Genomic DNA, 22,977 nt, shown 5'->3' with positions numbered 1-22,977 from the left:
ATCTCCCCCCTCAGGAACCAAGGGCCAGAGTGCAGAGGGATCAAGTCACTCAGAAGGAAGGAGGATCCAGAGAGGGTGACAATCTCTGACACTCTGCTTCCAATGCTCTATCTCCTCTGGCCTGCAAGAGAAACCCAGCTCCTCCCCCATCCAACTTGCAAAGAAAGCAGAGATAAATTCTCGGCAGGACCATGGAAAACAAGCCAGGGGTGGAGGGGGTGGTGGCGGGGACATTCACGGGGTGCAACAGTGTGAGAGGGGGACGGCTGACTGAATGGAAGGGCGTGGGCCAAGGAGATGTTTAATTCCTCTACAGGGAGCAGCAGCTGTCACAAGTATTGGAGGACACTCCCTCCCCCCACTGGCATTTCTGGGGAAGAAAAAAAAACCCAAACCAAAAAAAACTCCCCCTGTTGTTTTTTGGAGGAATGAAATGTAAAGAAAGGCTTCCTGAGTGTGGCGCCAAGGCGATTCATTATGGAAAAAATCTGTTCCCTTGTCACCTCCAGTGACAAATCTGGCTCCTGGCAAACTGGCATTTTGGGAGCTGAGCACGTCATGCCCAGGCGCTTGTACAGGGAGAGAGGGAAATCTGTCACAAGTCTCAGAACACTCGCCTTTGAATTTGTAATTGCAATGATGTTACTCCTTAAAATAACGTCCAAAAAAAAAAAAAAAAAAGGAAAATAACAACATTCACTACAACCATCCCTTTGTGGGCTAATGATTTTCCAGGGAGCAGCAGACTCGCAAGTTCTCTGGGCTTGGCTGTGGCTCGCTGACCGCCAGCGACAGAGCCCCCTGCAAAGGTCACGTTCTGTAACTACCTCCCCACTTACCCTTTCTCCTTTGGGTCCTGGCTCCCCGGGCTTCCCAGGCGCGCCCTGCAAAGAGTCCAAACAAGGATGGTCATGGAACCAGGGCCATCAATCTGCAACCCTGTGTGCCAGGAAATCAGCCGCCCCCCACCCCCGGAGCTCCCCTCTGTCCAGACACGGCAGACCTCACATCCTTCCTCCACTGTGCGCCTGGACTTATGGCACCAGCCCTTTCAGGATTCCTCCTCTGCCTTTTCCAGGATAGATCCCTCTCGCCAAACATACTCAGGAGACCCCACAGGGCCTGGACTTCGATAGGGGCTCATGATAGCGCCTATGGCCTGGGCTACCTCGCCTCTCACTGACCGGAAGGACCTCCGTGACTGCTGCCCCTCCTGGCCTCTGCTGCCCGCCTTCCTGCCACCTGCAGTGCACTCCCCGCTGTCCTGCACGGAATGTCTTTGCCTCCCAAATGTATATGTTGAAGCCAGAACCCCCAGGGTGACTATAAATTAGTAGGCGGGGTCTTCAGGAGGTACTCAAGAGTAGATAAGGTCCTGAGGGGGGCCCCGTGATGGACACAGGGAGACAGGCATCGAGACCAGGGGACCGGTTAGCCTAATTAGGGAAGGATGGCATACTGTCTGCGGGTGCCTCGACCTTGGACTTGCCAGCCCCCAGAACCATGGGAAATGTCTGTTTCTCACAACCCAGTCCAGGGTAATTGCATGGCAGTCAAGCCACTAATCACTATCACTCTGTCCATGATCAATCCCACCTGCCCTTCAAGCCTCCCCTCCAGGAAGCCCTCCCTGACTACCAGCACTAAGAACTAGGTACTGCACATGCCTCCCGGAGGGCAGTCACTTTGGGGCTGGAGGACACAGCCCTGTAGTTACCACTGCTAGGGTACTCCCTCTTTCCTTCTGTGACCCTCCCCGGCTGAACCTCTCTCTATCCCACTTTGCCCCCCAGTGCCTCTGCCACCTCTCTTTGCAGAGCTTTGGTTAATCCCTCTGGCCAGCGTCTGCCCTCTGCACGGGTCCCTGGGCCACCAGCTGACCTGTAACTCCTGTTGTCCCTGGACGAGGTGGTAGGGGTGTTTCCCCTTGGACAATAAGCATCTGGAAGGCAGGTCCTGTGCTTATCCGCCCCTGGGCTCCGCTGTGTCCACCCAAACCCCACCATGCACTCAGTTCAAGAAGACAACTGTGGGGTTTGACACGGGGAGCCCCGACCCCATTCACTGCACCACCTCATGCAGGGGCCGCTCATAGCCCCTGCTTTCACGGGGTTCACAGCCCACAGCCCACAAGCAAGAGATGGGCCCAGCTGATTCTCATAGACAGGTCAGAACCTTTTAGGTCTCTAATAGAAACACAACAAGGTATTTTGGAAGGCCCCGGAGAAGATGCATACTGTGTGTTGGGAGGCACAGAGACAGGACCAGGGGCCGTGGTGTGCAAGGGGCAGAAGGAGGCAGGAGCTCACATGGGGGACATGTGGGTCAGCTCGGGGCAGAACTCAGGGTCTGCTCCTAGACAGTGGGAGCTGGTGGTATCTCCCCTCTTGTCAATGCAGGGAGCGGGAGGAGGGAAGTACTGGTGAGTGAGCCAGCGATCCGCCTGTGAGTGGAAAGCCTGGCTGGGACGGGCAAACACTTTGCAAACGCACAACCTTTGGATCCGGCTCTCACGGAGTCACCAGCCGCCCTCCCCGAGTTGAGAAAGTAACCCAAAGGCGCAGAGTGAGAAGGGGTCTTCCTCATGCAGGGGGTGTGCGGGCTTGGGAGCGGACAAGGTGGTTAACTAGAGCATTGTTTTCTCCGTGTCCATTCAGTCTTCTGTTTCGCATCAACTGTTTCTGCCTCCTACTCTGTGCTGGGATCTGGGGCTCTGACCAGCAGAGCGGGGTGCGGGGACACTGCACACTGGGGCACCCCTTTGTTTCAGGTCGTGAAGGAAAGTCGAAAGAGGCAACATTCTGGCACAGACCTCAGGATGAGTAGGGTCAGGCACAGAAAGGGGTGGGATAGGTGGGAGGGATTTTGGAAAAGCGCCCCAGGTGAGTATGAGAGCTCTCAGCACCTTCAGCGGACAGAAGGCCCAGAGCGCCTGGAACCCTCGGCATGTTCGGGGAACAGAAGGGCCAGAGCGCCTGGAGCTCAGAAGCTGAAGGAGGCTGGCGTGGACAGCCAGGGCATCTGGACTCCTGCTGGTGCATGGGAGGGCGGAGGGGAGGCTGGCCTGGGAAGCAGCATGACCTCATGTGAACTCTGCAAGCAGCTGCAGGCAGGCAAGGACTGTGGGGACAGGAAGAGGTTGGACACAGGGGCCTGTAGGTGGTCACAGCCATCGTGCAGGAGTCAGACAATGGCAGCCTGGATCTGGGTCCTCACAGAAGAGAGCCAGACAGAGTGGAGACACTTTGGACAGGCCACTGACAGGACTTGTTGATGGACTGGACCCAGAGCCAGGTAAGTGACAGGCTGTCACGATGGTGCCCGGGACCAGTTGTCTCAACTGCGGGTCCCTGTGTGAAACTAGACAGGATCTTCATGGTGACAGCAGCACACCGAAGAGAGGGCGGGACCCGGCCGAGCCCTTGCCTGTCACCGCCCACTCCTGCATCCCCCACAAGAAAGGGTGGTCGAGGGGAAGAGACCGTGCCATACTTGCCTCCTTGCCTGGGACGCCCTTCTCTCCTGGCTCTCCCTACAAGACAGAACCAAGTATCAGGTACCAGCTCGTTGTCCCCAAGACATTTCCACTCAAGTCATGTTCCAGCAAAGACGACAATCAATGGTCCGGCCAACCAAGGACATTGCAGACAGGCTTCCCTAGTCAGCCTGGTCAGCAGGCAGCCAAAAATGGCCCCAGAATGGGTGGGGGAGCCACTGGTTCTGGGCTCCTCTTCAACGGGACAGCTGGACTCTACCATGAGGGTCTCCGGGACCCTAGCTTTCAAGAGTGTCTCATTGTGGTGGGGGGGGGGTTCCTCCCGAGAAGCAGGCTCAGAGTGTGAAATAAGACGCCAGGGACACTGGGCCCTGGAGCTCACCTGTCCGGGTTCAAACCCTGCTGCAGCCACTGGCTCTGTGACCTTGGACACCCTCCTTATAACTGCCTCAAGCTTGCTGTGCCTCAGTTTCTTCATCCGCAAAATGGGAGTAGAAGCTGTACCTTCCCACAACCTTGTCTGCTATTGCTGTGACCAAAGAACAGGAGCTGGGAGTCTGGAAGTGTGGGTGTCTGGCTGTTGTGTGGCCGAGGGAGGCGGGGATTGGAAGAGGATGCTCGGGCCTCTAGATGGGCCACGGAGAATGGGCTCACGTAAAAACTGGTGGCCAGAGCCTTGTCCGGCTTGGACTACATGGTAGAAATGGGCCACAGAGAGTTGGCCAGCTGGAGTGGCTGGGCTGGCTGGGTGGCGGGGGCACCCTCGGGGGTCAGAATTAAACTGGAAGAGGTGGATGGAACATTGTTATGCTTCCTATTCTTGCATGGGATGTACCACCCTGAGCCCGGGATCAGGAGCCCACGGTGTGGACTGTGGCATGAAGAATGCACCCGGAACTCGGGGGGACATGTCTGAGTCCCTCAGTGTCCCTCTGCCCAGAACCCGCGCAAAGATTCCCCAGCAGCATCTCTGGTCCCACGTTCTAGGCAGGAGGGCTGGGCTCAAGCAGCAGCTGGAGTGCCGACTGACCACGTGGCCTCAGGAAACCCCACCCACATGTTCTGACCCCGCAGCCAAACTTGGTCACAATTACAGTGGTTTTGAAGGGCCCTTGAACTTCTAGAATCAGAGGAGTGTGCTCTAACATCCCCATTTGAAAAATGGCAAAGCTCAGGCACAAAGGCTATGAGACTTGCCCAAGGTCCCACACTTAGGGAGTGTGGAGCGGAGAATTCCATGCAGCTGACTCCTGAGTTCCTGTGTTGGCCAGTGCACAGCCCTGCCTGCCAACCACCACGTCAGCGTGATCACACACCCTATGACGCCACCTGAGCCGGGGGACCCAAGGACAGCCGGTGGTGGGAAACGTACTGCCCTTGAACCTCCCCGCAGAGCAAGGGATCTTGGCCCCCAGGGAGTTCTCAGCTTACCTGAGGCCCCCGGGGACCCAGGAAGCCAGGGAGTCCGGGGCTGCCATGGTCTCCTTTGTTGCCCTTCTGGCCCTGCAGAGGGAGAACAGGCATTGATTCTGCAAGGTCAAGGGCCAGCCCGAGGAGACTCGGAAACCTCATAACCCTGCTGTACTCTGAAGACCTGAGACATCGACAGTGAGAACACCCCTTTCCTGTTTGGGAGAGCAGCGGGTCGGGGAGAGGCGTGGCTACTGTGAGTGCCGACAGCACCGTGGGGAAGCATCTCTTTCCAGCCAAAGCAACAGAAGCAACATGGGACAATCACTGAGCAGAAACACTGCTGTGTGTGTGGTCTCTCCAAGGAGCCCACCAGCAAGGTAGCACACGGATTCCCAAGAGCACAGCAAGGCTCATGGTTTGGTAGGATGGCTTTTTGGCGACAGCTCTGGGGACCCTTTCTATTCCAGCATTTCCGGGCATGTGTGACTCAGCTCTTCTGGGGCCAGCTCTGCACGGGGTGTGAAGCCAGGCTCATGGCCCTGTCCCATCCCATCTGTGTGGTCTTATCAGCAGTGACCAGGCTCACGCCACCGCTTCTGAGAAATATCATTACATGGGCTAAGGAGCTCAGCTCTGCTGGTGTAGCCATCCCTGGTCTAACAGAAAGAGGCATCTCCACTAGGGTGATCAGATGCCCGGTTTGCCTGGGAAGAATGGGTTTCCCAGGATGCAGAATTTTCTGTGCTAAAGCCAGGAAGGTCCTTGGCCAACCAGGATGGGGCCATCACCCTCATTTCCACAATGATGACAGTTGGCTTGCCAAGTGGTCTGCCCAATGTCTCGTGCAATCATTGCTCGACTCACTACACCCCGAGGAAAGGTGGTCTTCTGAACAGAGTTGCCAGTTTTGGCAAATAAACATACAAGAAGCCTGGGAGGGGAGGAAACTTGTGGATAGGATCTGACTCACCCAACCCCAGAAGCCATCAGAGAACCACCTTCCCCAGGACGTCCCCCCTCTACCAGACCTAATCCCAAATCCAGGGACCTGGATTCTGATTACTCATGCCACCCTCTCTCCACTACCCACAGATCCTACCCATCATTCCTTCCTGCTCTCTCCACCCCTCACCTCCTGACCACTAGGAACACCCTCTTCAGCCAAGTCTGTCCTAAATCCCATGTTATACACTTACGTGTCGTCTGAGATGGGAATGGCTGGAGATGTCACCCTGTCTGCCCATCCTCTAAAAACATGCAATGTCTACTGTGCAATCCTGTTACACACTTTTTTTTGTCCTTGGTGGGTTTTGTACCTTTGGGTGGCTATGGTAGTAGGCAACAGAGATCCCGTGTGTCATTGCATGCATTTCAGACTTTGAAAGAATCCTTATCCTTATCCTCTTGCCTCCAGGCTATTTCCAGCTTTCAAACCCCTTATTTTCCCCTTGATGCTTCTAGCATAGAGAGCACACAATCTTTGATATGAAAAGACAGCATGCCCATTTCAAAGCCTGCCTTGATTCCACCATATAGCAGGGATGGTACTCACAGGACTTCCTGCTGGGCCAGGGTCTCCTGGAGATCCCGGTGATCCATTCCTACCCTGGTAGAAGAAACACAAGTAGTCATCTGCCTGGACTTTGCACCAGGACATCGAGGAGCAGGACAGTGGAAGAGAGTGACTGTTGGATGTAGAGGACCAATTTCATACCTGCAGCTATCATTCAGGCCAGCATGTCTCTTAGTAAGCCATGTCATTACTCAGAAGATGTTTCTCAACTTATAAAAGGAGCTTGTAACACTTAACTCATAACATTGTGGAAATAAATGAGTTTGTGTGCATGATAAATGCTAAGCCTGGTGAGTGCTGTCCAGGGCACAGGCATAGGAAATAATCATGACCTCATCCACCCATCCACCCATCCATCCATCCACCCATCCATCCATCCACCCATCCATCCATCCATCCACCCACCCATCTATCCATCCATCCACCCACCCATCTATCCATCCATCCATCCACCCATCCATCCACCCACCCATCCGTCCAACCACTCCTCTATCCATCCATCCATCTATCCATCCATCCATCCACCCATCCATCCACCCACCCATCCGTCCAACCACTCCTCTATCCATCCATCCATCTATCCATCCACCCACCCACCCATCTATCCATCCATCCACCCATCCTTTATCCTTCAACTCAGATAGACATCCTTCAACTCCTTAACATTGTGTCTTAAGGAGACACACAAAAGTGTTCACATCAGACAATGCTGTTCTCAGCTTAGGATGCTTGTCCCTGTGCTGATTTCATTTTACTCCTCCACTAAGGGCACCTTTATCCTGAAGACTTGGGGATGATGACACAGATAAGAAAAGCAGCCGTGCAGAATCCTTCAGCTACTAACCTGAAGGTCCCTTCACTCCAGACTCCAGCACTGGCCCAATGATGTTAGCATTCTCTGACTCCGGTATTTTGTGCATGCCCGTGATTTTGATAAACGCATTTCACCAATAAGATCCTTGGTAGCGTAAAACTCAGAAAGTTTAAGAACTCCTCTAGCTATACCTTTGAGGTTCAGACAAATTCCTAATAAGCCTGAAGTTCAAAGTTTGGCGTTAGCAGACTGGGTTGGTCACCACCCTTTCCCACCACTCTCCTTCTTGGGACACCCCCCCCCACTAGATGGCTGTGGCTTCACCTGGCTCTACCTGGCTAGGAGTAGCCCAAAGAACCTATGTGTCCCTCCTCTCTCTCTAGGGGCAGCATCTAGCACAGCACCAGACACACAGGAAGCAATCTGCTGGGTGAAGGAACTGAGAACATCTCAGGAAACCACGCTCCATTGACCCTGTAACCAAAAGGTGCTAACATCCTATGATCTATAAAGCACACAGTCACCAATGGAGACACATTACACTAAGAAGAAGCTCATGCTGTCTGAGGACTCCCTCCATGCCAGGCTTCCCACGCACAAACTCCCTACAAACGACCGATACAAACACTGCCGTTTTATAAATAGGGAAATGGAGTCAAGGAATGTCTTCACCCCCTGCTTGAGACAGAAGCGAAGTGGCTGAGACTGGAACCCAGGAAGCATGGAGCCCAGCCAGTGCTCCCCTGCGCCTCATTAAGCACATGGCTCCTGGTGGTCATGATTAAACAGGGCTCGGGTCTTCCAACAAGTGTGCATGTGACTGCGGGTGATTCATGCAACACACCTCCCGCCTCCTGCCGGGAAGCGTGAAGTGTGACTGTCCTTGTCCCTGTATCACAGATGAGGAGGCCGAGGCGCAGAGAGAGCATGGCATCTGCCCTGGAGGGCCGCCGTTGGAGCAGCCCGTGGCTCTATAACTTCCCCCACTCACCCCTCCAGGGAACGTTGTATGGTGGCTCCTCCCGGCACCGCGCTCCGCCCACCCACCAACCCATCTGTGTCCTTCTAAAAATATGTTCTGTGGCTCATCCCGATGGTAATTATCTCTCTCCTCCTGCTCCCTCTGGATCGCAGGGAAGATAAGGGCCAAGACACGTTAGCATGCTGGCCAACACAGGGGGAGGACACGGTGGGGCAGCTCAGAGAAGCCACCTGTCACCTGTCAGGGTGTGGGAGGCCAGCTGGGGCTGAGACCTGGCTCCCTCCTGGGCTGTGGGCCACTCCTCATCCCCCACTTGTCCTGAATGGAAGCCACAGCCCGCCCTTCAATTGCTCTACGCTCCAAACTCCTGTCCTGGGCCTCCTTCTACCAGCTCCCATCTTTCCGAGAAGGCAATGTGGCCCACACAAGCCCAGGTGGGTCTTCAGCTGCAGACTCAAATCAGACTGCCTGGATGTGAGTCCAAACCCTGGCTCTGCCACTTATCTACTATGTGATCTAGGGCAAGTTACTTGACCTCTCTGTGCCTCCATTTCTCATCTGGGGGCAGGGACCATAGTAGCACCTGCCTCGTAGGGTTCAGGGAGAACTCCATGAGTGAATTAGGTAAATGTTCGTGTGGTCCCTAGCGCTGGGGATCTATACTCAGCGTCTGGTTCAAGGTGGTGTGGAAGTTTGCTAGGAACCTTCTATGCACTGGGGAAGGCTCCAACTGATCGAGAGAGAGGTCATCAGTGATAACCCAGATCCTCCTCTGATGTGTTCAAGGACAGATTTGGCAAACTCAAGCCGTTACTGTTGGTTACATAGTCCTTATGGTGGCCCCTCAGAACTGATGGGAGCAAATTAGAAAAACACGAAAGCACCTCTGGAGACCTCGGGCTTTCCCCACCTCCTGCATGTGGCATGTGAGGCCCTGGGCTTCCTCCCCTCACCCATCCTGGACCCCTCACTCGCCTCCACACATGGCTTTCCCTTCCCTTTTTTGTGCCCCTGAACACACTAGCATTCATCAAGGACTTACAGAGCACTACTTTGTGCTAGGAGACCCTGCAGGGGGTTCAGAGTCAAGTCCCCTCCTTCCCCCAAGAGCAGAGCTCAGCATGGAGCCCCAGGTGACCACCGACCATGTACCAGGTGGGCCCTCTCTGAGGGCTGGGCGCTATTCCATCATTGCACCAATTTAACTGCTGGATTGTGTAACTTCCCCTTACTTTCCAGAATAGCAATAGGCCCAGGGGATAGGAACAGCGAGAGGCCCACATCCACAGAACAAGTAGGACACAGCTTAACTACAGAACTTGGAGGAGGAAGCTCAATGATGGGCCAGAAGGGACCCCAGTGGCCTCCACTCCATGCCTGCGGGCTCGAGACCTGGCTTTCTCCACCTTTCTGTCCTTATGCTCCTGCCTACCCTCCTCATCCCACATGGAAGCTTAAAACTGCAGCTTTACTGGATATTTGTTTCTGGTCTACATGCATATCTGTGTGAGATACATAAAGAGAAGGGTTTTTGGCATCCCAGGAAAAAATGTTTGCCCCCTGGGGGTGACACCGCCCCCCTGGGAACGCATAACCCAGAGAGCTTTGGGGCTGGCCCCCAGGGACTGTCATTGGTGAAGACCCCCAGCTGGGCATAGCCTCCGGGTCCCTGCACATCACGATGGTGCTGATGCCCCCAGGATTGGCAAGCGGACCCCGCCAGTGGGAGAGTGGACGCAGGGCACACCGCTCAGCTGCGCAACCCCGTGCATGCTGTCGGATGAAGAAATGCCACATTCTAGAGAGAAAAGGTGGGTGCGGTTGGTGAGCTGCTGCTGTAGAGCAGGACATATGAAGCCAGGGCAGCGCTGGAACCCAAAAAGCAGGAGTACCCTGCTCTCGAGCATGGATATTGCCCTGCAGCCAAACCCCAGCACACATCAGTACCCACACGGGACACCTGCCCCCCAGCTGAAAGGCTGCCTGCATCCCAGTCTGAAGGCTGTCCTCCGTGCCCTTCCTCAGCCCACTGGGACCCAGGGCTGAGGACGTAGAAGGCGTCGGGACACCCTGTCCCCCCACAGGTTGCTGAGTTAGGGTGGGGAGTGGGATGTGAGTCACTGTGGCCCCATCAGGGGAGAAGTGGCTCCTTCTGGTGAGATCCAAAAAGATGCAGCATTTCAATGCCTAAGACCTGCCCCGGGCACCTCCTGTAGGGTCCTGGAGACAAAGAACATGACCATGGCGGGTGCGGAGCACTGAATTTGGTGTCAGAAAGTCTTGGGTTTAAATCCCGCCTACAGCTCTTACCAGCTGAGCACCCTGGACCCAGGAAGCCCGTACACATCTAGGTTACTCACCGCTTTACTCCACACTCTCACTCTCTCTCTCTCTCTCTCTCTCTCTCTCACACACACACACACACACACACATGAAACAAGACAGCCGCCAAGATAGAGTCCTGTGTAACGAACACATATTCTATCGGTATGCTTATAAGTGCGCCGGAAGTAGTTTAAAATACACACAAGATGCTATCAGCTCTGGCTCCCTCTGGAGTGTAGGGGCTGGGCTGGAAAGGGAGTCTTCTTTTCATTTTAATTTTGCATGGTTCCTTTTATCGTCAGTATGGATCAGAACGGAGCTATCTCCGCATAGGACCTCATTTGGAAATGAAGTCACTGCGGATATAATTAGTTTAACGAGGTCATTCTGGAGCAGGGTGAGCCCCAATCCAACACCACCCGTGTTCTTATACAAGGGGGACATTTGGACATAGAGACAGGCCCACAGGGAAAATGCCAGATCAAGAGGGAGGCAGAGATCAGGGCCATGATGCACAAAACAAGGAACATCAGAGATCGCTAGGAAACCACCAGAAGCAAAGTGAGAAGTGTGGAAGTGAGAGTCTTTCTCACAGCCCTCAGAAGCCGCCAGCCCTGCCCACATCTTGATCCTGGACTTCTGGCTTCCAGGAAAATCCTTGGACATCCAGCCTCCAGAATTGTGAGACAATACATTTGTCGTGGAAGCAACTAAATTTGTGGTTCTTACGGCAGCCCCAGGAAGCTAATACACAGATCACACACTAGACATGAGAATGACCTACAGGGAAGTCGTCCAGGGCGCCCACCATGCCAGGTGGCTGCTTTCACATGTCTGCGTTGAAGGTAGGTGGTCCCAGAAAACAGCCTGGGCTCTGGGTGGGAGGCTCTAGTGGGGCTCGGGCCATAGTTCTTTTCCAGCTGCTGTGACATACTGCCGTTTGTAAACAACACGCAGGGTTGCTGAACCAACCAAATGTCACTGTGGTAACAGCCTGAAATACTCACCGGGGGGCCCCTCAGTCCTTGGGGACCCTGTGGCCCTGTGGGTCCAGCGTCTCCCTGGAACAGAGAGACATCAGGTTATCACAGAGTGGCTGCCTGGGGGGGACAGAGAGAGACAGTTTCAAATGGGGACCAAACTTTATCTACTTCCCCAAGAGAACCGACTAGCTGTCCAAACGCTCCATCGGTAATCTCCAGTGGTTCCGCAGACCATCTCCCACAGACTCATCTCCCGTAGAGGAGTAAAGGCGGGAACACTATTTATTTACTCGTTTCGACACTGTGCACCTGATCCCACAGTGATTTCCCGCAGCACCATCTTGAACTAAGGGAAGCCAGCAGAGAAGAGAAGTCGCCTTGCAGTTCTGTTTCTGACTCACTGGACAGTGACCCGACCCATGTTTGCCACAGTAAGAAGAATGCTACCCATGCCCCCAGCCTCTGCCAGGGTATAGAGTGGTGGTGACTCAGTCCCACCTTATTTTCCGATTGGCCACACGGCATGTAAGTCTCTCCCATGTTATGAATGAAAACCCCAAAGCGCTCAACCACTCTAGGAATGGAGCTTTGCAATGAAGAGAGCCCTACCTAGAGCAGGGAAGGAGGGGAGAAAGTCCCCTGATCTGGCATCCTGGACTCCTGTCCCAGCTGCTCCCTGACCCGCGGGGGGAGCTGAGCTCAGCCACACTCCCGCCTGGGGAGCTCCTTCCATACACTCTGCTGTAAGTTGAATTGAGAGGGGATGGGTTTTCAAGCTGCTCTTGGGCCTGGAGAGATCGGGGTGTCTTTGGGGTTGGGGCTCGGGACAGGCTCCGCCTGGGTCAACGCAGCAGCTCTGTTTTTAGCTGCACACGGGGTGTGACCAGTTTTCTCAAGCAGACACTACTACTCAGGAAAGACATGGATCTGGGAGGTGTTTCCTCTAGACCCTTCCAGCTCTACCGTCTCATGGTAACAGACCAGCTGAGAAGTCCGTGGGCATCAATAGCTGTGGGTACCATGCCCTCCACCAAGGTTCAAAGGCAGGTTGTGAAGGAGGTACTGGGATCCCTGGACCCTGTGCCCATGGTCCTGATTGAACATCCACCCCAAGACGGCAGGTGTTGTATGCACGTGTCAGACGGGCCCTGGAGGATGTCATGTATGACGTCTGCTCTCCCAGGCCCTGCGGAGCCAACAGATGCAGCCCCAGGCCACCTCCTCCCACCTCCGACAGCCCATAAGTCCCTGGACCCCTCTGGGTCTCGGTATTTCTGTCTGTCCAACTATAGTAAGAGACATCGTGCCTGATCCCTGCATCAAAAGTCAGGGAGAACAGGTGAGCAGTACCAAGGGCCACAGGGCTCGCGGTTATGGTGGCTGTGATGGGCTCGTGGGGCTGCAGCATGTGGAGCTCGGGAAATAACCCGGGAGAGACGCCGCAGTTCAAGCTCACGTGAGGCCAGACCTGACAGGCCACCTCGGACACCAAAAGCTACTTGCGATGAAGTCAGCAAGGCCTTCTTAGCTGCCGTTTGTGCCACAGGCACCAACCTCAAGGCTGGATACCCAGATCCCAGGGCCCCCTCCAGATTCCAGGGAGGACCCCAGGGGCTGGCAGGTGGGACAACACAGACCAGTGCTCAGACTCTGCTTCTGGTGCCTCTTCAGGCCACCCCCCCTACCCGCCCTGGGAGTTTCTCCTGGCCCCTAAATGATGCACAATTTCCTCTTTCTCCCCACCCCCTCCGCAGGCCCAGCCAACCCCACAGAAGCCCCACACTTACATCTTTTCCTGGTGACCCTTCCCGGCCAGGGGGCCCCATGGCACCAGGCTCTCCCTGAAAGGGAGAAGCAGAAACAGAACACCCGCTGTGAGGGACAAGAACACAGAATGCCACCTGCCGGGTCTCTGCACACCTGGCAGGGAAGGAGCTGGGAGCACGGCCTGCCAGGAAGAGCCCCACGGAATCCAGGCCGGAGCAGCAGTCTACAGGGCTCTAATGTGCCTCTCCGAGCTGCCCAATGAACACCAGCCCCAGGGGCAGGCGAATGGGCTTGGAGTTCTGCCTCCTCGCCTGCTGACCCATCAGACATCTCAGCTTTCCCATCACTACACAGAGCACAGCAAGGGGTCAAACCAGTGGCCCCCCAAGGTTCCTTCCATTTGGGGCATCTGAAGGTCAGGAAAGAGGCCAAAGGGTAAGAGTGTGGGCTCCTGGGTCTCCCCCCACTGGGATGCACCAAAGCTCCCTGCACAACAGCCCTGGGCCTGTTGCACAGCACGTACACAACACAGCCACAAAGGGGCACCCCCACTCCAAGCTGATTGGGTCCGATAGGTCACACCTCAATGTCTGGCCTCCAGAAAGAGCATTTGGGAAAACCAGACCACAACTGGGGATGATGCTTCCCATGATGCCTGCTCTGCTGTCTTCTATCAGGAGACGAGGTGCTGCGGTGGCCTGCAGGGCCAGGAACCCTCCGTCTAGAAGGACCAGCTCAGTCCGCCTGGGCGGACCTCCACAGTGGGACGCCCACTTACCCGGGGACCGGGTGCACCAGAGTCGCCGGTGTGTCCCTTGAAGCCCTAGAAGAAAGAGAAGTTATTCTACCAAAAAGCAGGCTGATGAGGCGGGAAGGGGCAGGCACGTGGTGTGACGGTCCAGCCGAAACCTGCCCCTTCTCACTGCGGCTCACTGGACGCCTCCCGTTCTAGAGCCCAGGCTAGGCCAGGCCCTGGATGCTGGCTGATGGGATGATCGGGGCGCCAGGAGCAGAGCAGAAGGGCTGGTCCCACAAATGCTCCAGAAAGTCTAGGGGTCACCCTACGTGTCTCCTGATCTTCATCTTCCTGACCTCACACCATCGGCCTGCACCCCCTCAGCCCGGCCCCTGGGGCAGATGCTTCCCTTGCAGATAACAACACTGCCTTCACTCCAAGGGCGGGTCTCGGGGTGCCTTCCTCCTTCCTGGGGCTGTGGCCGATGCCACCCAACACCCTTGTCCTGGGCCACGGTGCTGGGCCTCCCTGCACAGAACAGCAGCCGGGAGACAGACTACCTAAGCCCCCAGCCCTGGGAGCCGAGTGGAAGCTGTTAGCAGAGCTGACGTGATCATTTCTAACAGCCAGACCAAGCTGATGGTGTAATAATCCCCATTTCACACAGCAGAAAGCTGAGGTTCGAGAGAGAAAAACACCTGCTCAGAGGCCCAGAGCCGCAAAGTAATCCGACTCAGATCCAGCAGGTCTGCCCAGACCCAAGGCCCTCCTGTTCTCCACTGTTCTGCTCGCTCCGTCTGGGCTTCTGCTAGAAGCCAAGCACTTGGCTGAGAACTGCACGTTCCATCATCTCCTTTAACACCTCCGACTGCCCAACAGAAGGGAGACATATTCCGATCCCCACTTCATAGAAGAAACAGAGGTTCAGAATGGTCCCCTGATGAAAGTTGTAAGTGACCAAGCGAAAGCTGAACCCACATTTATCTATCTCAAAAGTGTGTGTGGCTCTTCAAAGCTTGACTCTCTAACTTACGCCCTGCCGGCCAGAAGATGTGGGTCTTCCTTCGCCTCCGTGGGTGTCTAACCTCTGCCTCTGCCGTGAGGTAGGATTCCCTACAAGTCTCAACTGAGAACTGGGTCTTGCCTCAGCATGGCTCCCAGCAAATGGATCCCCCTGGGTAGAAGGAAGACCCTCTCCTCCAAAAAGCCAGGAACCACCGTTAAAAAAATAAAGAAAGAAAGAACAACAAAAAAAAAACCCAACAAAAATAATCACTAATTCTGTATTTTCATTCCACCACAGGAAGTAGTAGTCCCCATTCTTAGATTTGCTCTCCTAGTACAACCGGGTGAAAGGCAAGGCGATTGAGGAAACAGGAAATTGATTTCTGGGTTTCAGTTCCTTCTTACCGAATGCTAGCCTGGTGAGTTACTGATTTTCACAGAAAAATACATTAAGGAAATAGAAGGGGCACTTTGACCTCCTACTTCTTGCCAGATAAGTGGGTTTTAGGATTGTCATAACAAAGAATATATTTTTTCAAAAAACAAATTTATGGAATTATGTAAACAATTTTTCAATTATGAAAACATAAGCATTAGTAAAAAAACAAAACAAAACAAAAACCAACCCCAAAATACAGAAAATACAGAAAAATCATCTATGTATGTCTACATGTACACGACGAGCCTGGCAGCTGGAAATAGATGGACATATAAACAGAAATGTCAGAATTCATACATAGGAAAGAAAATTCATACAGACTTCATACACACATTCCTAAGATCTAGAAAGAATACGTGGAAATGTTAACAAAGCTTTACCTCCGTGTTCAGAGTTACAAGTAACTCTATATTATTCTTTGTAACATTATTTTTCTTATTCTTTTTGTATTATTACCACCCTTGTCATTGGTATACAATGAGAATGGTTACTTTTATAATTGCGGAGGGGAGACCTTTAGCCATGGAAAGCGTTCAGAACTATGATTCATTTTTAGGTACTATCATCCAGAAAAAGCCCATCAAAATCATACCGAATAGGTTAAGAACAAAGAAAACTTAGAATAACAACATGGCAACAATGGCTGTAATTCTGAAAATACGTTTTACAGCCGTGCTCTTGGAAGAACTGAACTTATTACTCTGTAGGAGCACTGATGCCTTGGAAGAGAGGGGCTTCTGGAAATCCAGGGTTGGGTGGGTGCAGTACAGGAGCTGCGGGGCTCACGGCTGCGTTTTACCACGGACAACGTGCACGTGCACACACACACACACAGACACACACAGACACACACACACGTGCACAGACACACACGCACACAGAGACACACACAGACACAAATGTGCGCACGCACACACACGTGCAGACACACGCGTGCAGACACACGCAGACACGCACACGTGCGTGCACAGACACAGAGACACGCATGCACAGAGACACACATGTGCACACACACCCGCACACGCAGACACACACGTGCACACACGTGCACACACACAGACACACATGCACAGACACACACATGTGCACAGACACACACGTGCACACACACACGCGCGCGCACACACACACACACACACACAGACACACACACGCGCTGGCACTTACAGGTGGGCCTCGGGCTCCCTCCAGTCCCGGCAGACCTGGCTCTCCCGTTCTGCCCTGAGAGTAAAGAAGACTTTGGTGAGACCGTTATAAGGATCTTTCCGCTCCCCACCTGGGCGTCACGCACGGCGTTAGCATTTCCGCCAGCCAGCCTCTGACCCTGGCCGACCCCTCTGCGGGCGCGCTGCTCCACCGCGGGGCACGCGGATCACCCCTGTGGACCCAGCTACTGTGCTCCTCAGACTGTGCTGGTCACACAGGTGTGGACTCTGCCCCCAGGACTCCTGGTGGCCCCTGCTCATTCTCAGAAGCGTTCTGGTCCGGACGCAGAATTATGAGACATCCTAGTTAGGAACGACTCTGTACCCATTCACAGAAGAGCCTCAGGGCAGCCATCGACGACTGCATGGGACGCCAGGGGCCACTGAGGCTCGAAGAAGGTAGGGCCTCGCCGAGTGAATGCACGGCACAGCCGGCCTGAATCCCAGCTTCGTTCACCAGCCCGAAGGACGCCTTTCTCACCCAGCAGCTGCCGTGGACAGGGAAGCCTGCCGTCTCCCCTCCTGTCTCCAGCGCAGCTTCTCCTAACTCTGCGAAGTTATGGGGACCCTGGGGCTATTCAAAGTCCTCACCACCAGCGTCCTGGTGCTGCCCTGGGCGGATTCAGCCACAAGCCAGTGCGAGACTGGGTGCTGGTCCAGGCGATGCGGTCAGTGTGGGGGTGTGGATGGGCAGGGAGGGGTGACCAGGCCTGTCTGACTGATGGAAGACGGGGCGGCACTTGACCCGTGTGTGGTCTTGGGTGTCCCTTTCCTTCCCTGGATCTGTTCTCGTGGCAAACTCAGCACAGTCGCCCTCGCCGGCTCCATGACTGGGCGTGCACCACCTAGCTGGCCTCCCCCGCCTTCCACAGTCAACTGACATGGCCATCGTTGGTCCAAGTCACCAGCAGGAAAACGGTAACATGAGCAACTCTTGAGGGATTTCCCCATTCCAGACACAAAACGAGCGCCTCGCACAGTAAGTCGGTGAGGCCTTACTACAACCCAATGAGAGAGGCATCGCTGTTATCCGCCAGGCAAAACCCTAAGGCACAGAGAGGTTAAGTGATCTGCCCAAGGTCACACTGCTGGGGTTCTAATCCAGGCATTTTGGCTTCAAGTCTCCATACATCATCCTACACCATAATCATGGTTCAAATGCCTCCTAAAAAAGATTACACAACAGGCAACTCAAAAAATTGCCTGTGTGTCTACAGATCTACCTATCCACATCAGTCCTCCATCCATCATCTACCTACCTACCTGCTCTCTGTCTGTCCATCCATGTCCCTGACACATAGGAACTGGAAGGGCTACGCCAACATGAGGACAAGCTACCTACTATCGGTAGTGAATGCTTCTTCCCAGGCAGGTCCCCTTGGCTCACCGGGGAGGACACCTGTCAGCGCTGAACAGTTCCCGCCCAGGCCGATGGCTGTGCATAGATCAGCCTTCGGGGTACGTGACACTGAGGTGTGCAAGTTAATGTATGGGTTACTGCCTCCCGGAGCAATCCCCAATGTCCAAAGGGCTTCAAGTCTCTGCACAGATGAAGAGCCTGGCCGGGGTAGGAGCAGGACTGCAAGGGTGCTCGTCACAATTTCTAAGAGGGTTTCCGATGACCGTGGCCCATTGGCCTGCTTGAGTGGCTCACTCACTTGCCTGAGGTCCATGGCTTTCTTTCTCTCCTTATCTCATTTCCTACTGCCCCCGGTGCTTCCTGGGGCTGCTTCCCAAAGCCCTCACTTGCAACAAACCCTGCTACCTTGGGATCCGACGCCACTCATTCCTATGCCAGCTTCCCAAGCAGTTCGGACAGAGAAGACTTCACGCTGGCCACAGGCGGCGATTCCAGAATGGGTGCCTGGAGGGCTCGGAACGTCCCTAGGTGGGAACTGCCGAGCCACCCTTCAGGGACTGATGTCCCCTTGCGTGCCAAGAACAGACCTGGTCTCTTTCTGCTCTATGCCTGAGGTCTGCCTGGAGGAGGTGATCCATAAAACAGACCAAATGAAGACCACGGGCCCCAGTCCCCCCGTACCATAAACGTCAGCTCTCAGAATAACACGCCCGCAGAGAAGCTGACTTCTAGTTCTGCGGTACTGACCTCTAGGGTCAGCCTCTGGGGCATGAATCCTGGCAGCTTCATTTACCCGCTGTGTGACCTTGGCCAGCCACTTAACCTCTCTGTGCATTTCCTCATCCGGGGCAATAATGACACCAGGCCTCATGGGGATTTTCTGGGGATAACAGTGGAAAATGGAAGCAAGCATCAGTACCCCAGCCTGAGGTGGGGACCCGATGGAAATATCTGTCCCCTCTCCCCTCCCACATCCATGTCCCACTAACTACCACATGCCCGCCACGGGCCACCCCGCTGGGACTCAGCCTCCAGCGGCTTGGCAGGTGCTTCAGACTTTGCTCGCTGCCACGAGCACTTTCCTTCGCTCTCAGCAGTGTCTCCCCGTCCCGGCATTTGGCGCGCAGTGAAAAATGTTTAAGAAGTTGCTTCTGGCAAGTTGCATAAGACTCAGAACGAGCCACAACCGCTGATGACCAGACAAATTACATGGGACGTAAACCCCGCGGCAGAAACTGTTATGTTGTCCCACCTCGTGGAGCTAAGGGCGCTGCAGCTCTGACCTCCCTGGGAGTCATGGCCAGGGGTGCTGTCAGAAAGGGATTCGCTGAAAAAATTAACGAGCCCGGTGCCTTCTACCGTTTCTCACCTCATTGGATTCCCCGGCAACTCTGCCAGGTTGCTACTGTGATTCTCGTTCTATTGAAAAAGCATCTGGGAAACTCTGCCTGACTCACCCTGGGGCCCCCGAGCCAGTCTGGAATGGAGCCAGCATCCGGAGCCAGGGTCTTCTGGCTGTGGTTGTCATTTTGGCATAAAATATTTAAGTTCATTTTAAATTACATGTTATCAGCAAGCAATGCCTACAAATGGCTCCACAGTAAAACGACTCACTACAGAGCCCAAATTTGCCTTTGCGTCCCTGCGGCCCTTCTGCCCAGAATCACCCTCCCGTGGGTGGTGACGACAGTTAGAGGTGTTTTGGGAGCCCCCCACCCCCGCCATCATTATGCAAACACTAGAAAAATACACCAAGGCCTGCTTTTAAATAAAATAGGGCCGGCTGAGCACACTGCTCTGTACCTTTGCTCTTTTACTTATCAGTAGGTCTCCAAGGAGGTTCATGGCAGTGCCTGGAGGACGTCCTCCTCCTTCCCTGGGGCTGCTTAGAATGCAAACGGCTACGCCCCATCGCTAACCAGTCTCCTAATGGGGGCCTGTGGGGAGCCAGGTCTCAAACCCTACACACCACCTTCCAGCTTCCCCTCGAGCCTGAGGCTGTGGAAGGGACCTGGGGAGACAGACGTGTGTCACCACCGGCCATGAAGACCCACAGAAGAGAGAGCAGAGACCAGCTGTGGCAGGACCACGATGAGGCCACAGATCCGCGTGTGCAGAAAGCCCTCACTCTTCCAGTCGACAGCCACCGAGGCAGAGACGCACTCACGTGCACGCGGTCTGCCTCACTGGGTGCCCCACACAGGGGACGTTCAAGAATAAGGAAAAAGGAAAAAGACAAAACAAAACAATCCCTCGGGCTCTGGGCCAGAATTGAACAAAGGGCAAACTCCCATACCTGGAGGTGGGGGGAGATGCCCAGGGTTTCTGTGGGGATAACAGCTTTCGGGCACCAGGTTCCCATACCAGTGGGGGCTCACCTGCCTCAGCTCCCCTCCCGTGTGAACAGGATAGAAGTTGCACGGGCAGGAAGAGAAAACGCGGAGGACAGGTAGAAACCCTGGGATCAGGTTCCAATTCTGTCACCGGCCCGCCCTGTGACTTTGGGCCTGTCACTTCACCTCCCTGAGCCTTGGTTTTCTCGGCTGTATAATGGGGACAGCAGTGTTCACACTGCAGGGCTGTCAGGACAAATTAGTGAAGTAACTCTAACTAGGCCTGCGTCACAGCAGCTCGTCGACACAGGACGGTTGCTGCTGAGAGATTACTAGGTGCGCCCATACAACAGTAGGAAATTTAGAGTCCCTTACCGGCTCTCCAGGGGGACCTGGTTTTCCATCTCTGCCCTCTTTGCCTTCTTCTCCCTGCAAGAGAATCAAATTAAAGGTCATCTCCGGCCGAAGGTGCTGGGACGAAAGACAGGGTTCTGCTGGAAGCACACGCCTAGTGCACAGTCACAGCCACACTTCAGGGCTCCAGGGTGTGTCCACAGACGGACTGGCTTGACTGCGTGGTTCCTCCCCAACACCGCAGGTCGGCTCTGATCTCAGATCCGCAGTGCCTGGCACAGAGTGGAAAAGCAGTGAATTGTCACGGCGTCATTATTAGAGCCGTTGATGTAAAGCAGCCCTGGACTGGACACTTCCTGAAGTGAAACTTAGGGCAACAGCGCCTCGTGGCTGGGCCTCCTGGACTGAACGCAGTGATGAGGGGGTAAGGACGCAGCTTCTGATGGTGAGGGTGCTGGATGCAGGAGAGCATGGGGCACAGACCCGGGAACATACGGGGGCTCAGAGAATGACAGCGAGGATTCTGCGTGGGTTACAGAACGGCCGTGGACGCTTGGCCTTTCTTTCCCTGAAATCTAGCTGAGTTTCCCCCCTCCCTGTAACCAGCCTCCTGCTGCAAGGGAGGTCTCATAAGCCTCACGTCAATCTAAGAGACCAGTATTCTTCAGGAGTCTTTGCAAATGGGAGAATAATGCTGTGCAAGGGCTATGACAGCACACAGACTTGGATTCCAATCCTGGGCCACCTGCCCTGGGTGGGCTCTGGGAAAAGAAAGCCACAAGGCAGCAGGGCAGAGGGGAAACTGAGTCAAACCAGGCAAGGTCTGAGCCCCGCCTGCACTACTAGGCATAAGATGTTGGGCAAGTTACTAGTATTCTTGGCTCCCCAGTGCCCTTTTCCTAAACAGCGAGGCCAGTCCTGCTCTGCTGAGTTGCCCGGGCAGCCCAGAGCGGATGCTTCTGCTTGCAGAGCAAACCAGGCATCGGTAAATGGTGCCAGCCACGGGGATGCTCCCGCTGCTGCAGGCGCTCGTAAGACCGAGCGTGGTTCCTCATCAGTGCCGTCAGCGTCAGGTTTTGGGCACTGCTGGAAAGTCGCCGGGGACAGCAATCGAATTTACTGCTGGCCGATGCTCGGTGGCTCCCGGAACTCCCACGAGCGCCGCTCCTGCCATAGCCGCCCTGACCAGCTATACCTGCAGGGCTGCTGGGGGGTCAGGCTACACCGATCCTCTTCCGCATTCTTTTTTCCCAGAGAAGCAGAGAGAGTGGGGGAGGGGCAGAGGGAGAGACAGAATTCCAAGCAGGATCCACACCCAGCGCAGAGCCCAGCGCAGGGCTCAATCCCACTACCCTGAGATCATGACCTGAGCCAAAACCTTGAGTCAGACGCTCAACCGCCAGAGTCCCCCCAGGTGCCCCTGCCCTGATCCTCTTTCCAGTTAAGAGTCCAGTTCCTGAAACCACTTCCCGCGCATGCAACAGCGGCCCGTGCATGGAAGACGAAGTTGATGCCACGGGAGGAGACAAGGGGCCGACCACAGACTCTGGCTGGAGGCCAGCAGGAGACCTCAGGACTCCTGGCACAGACACGCAGTCCCCGGGAGCGGCACAAGGGCCACTGCGGGACACGCAAAGGTGGGCGGAGGGTGGCCAGTCAAATCCTGTGAGAAGGAAACGTGGCTCTGCGGGAGGGTAGGGCTGCCCCGAGCCGACAGGCTGCTGACACCTTCAATATCTCAGGGCCTGTTTCTACACCTTCAGTGAACCGTGGGGACGCTCCCACGTCCTGCAGGCAGAGGGATATAGAAGGTCTTTCCGGTACAGAGCATGGTGCATAGCTGATGCTTAAGAAAAGATAGGGTGTGTTGTTCTACTTTGGGAAAACTCATGTGGGTGCTCTGCGAGGGCCAGCGAAAGGTTTCCCTGCGCCTCTCCCAGCCCTTACCAGCCGTGGAAGCCACTTCTTCTTATTCAGCATTTCTTCTAACCAGTTCCTGTACGGAAATACGTCTGTGTCGTTTATAAGTTGCTCCTTTTACTGAAATGCCTTCTTCCTGCCCCTTCTCATCCTAGACTACTTGACCTTGAACACTCCCCTTGAGTGTCAGCTCCCCAGCTATCCCTCTGGATCTGGCCTGAGTATCCACCCCTGGGCTCTGTGGCCCCCTGGGTCCCCCTGCGTCACAAGCA

At 54.8% G+C, this 22,977-nt stretch overlaps 1 protein-coding gene across 1 annotated transcript in view; it reads right to left on the bottom strand.

Annotated features, from left to right (window-relative positions):
• The window catches only part of COL22A1 (collagen type XXII alpha 1 chain), a 240,256-nt gene that overhangs the window by 8,689 nt on the left and 208,590 nt on the right, over nucleotides 1-22,977 (bottom strand). The window contains exons 51-59 of the mRNA XM_032873482.1: nucleotides 20,807-20,860; nucleotides 16,701-16,754; nucleotides 14,132-14,176; nucleotides 13,374-13,427; nucleotides 11,611-11,664; nucleotides 6,462-6,515; nucleotides 4,928-4,999; nucleotides 3,497-3,532; nucleotides 840-884 (exon numbers count right to left, since the gene is read on the bottom strand). Coding sequence (XP_032729373.1) covers nucleotides 840-884; nucleotides 3,497-3,532; nucleotides 4,928-4,999; nucleotides 6,462-6,515; nucleotides 11,611-11,664; nucleotides 13,374-13,427; nucleotides 14,132-14,176; nucleotides 16,701-16,754; nucleotides 20,807-20,860 — 468 coding nt within the window. The remainder of the gene's footprint in view (nucleotides 1-839; nucleotides 885-3,496; nucleotides 3,533-4,927; nucleotides 5,000-6,461; nucleotides 6,516-11,610; nucleotides 11,665-13,373; nucleotides 13,428-14,131; nucleotides 14,177-16,700; nucleotides 16,755-20,806; nucleotides 20,861-22,977) is intronic.

Source organism: Lontra canadensis, unplaced genomic scaffold (assembly GCF_010015895.1).
Source record: "Lontra canadensis isolate GAN:19392208 unplaced genomic scaffold, GSC_riverotter_1.0 scaffold49, whole genome shotgun sequence".
Taxonomy (NCBI): domain Eukaryota; kingdom Metazoa; phylum Chordata; class Mammalia; order Carnivora; family Mustelidae; genus Lontra; species Lontra canadensis.
Note: the sequence above shows the minus strand (reverse complement) of the source record. Positions and strands in the feature narration are given on the sequence as shown.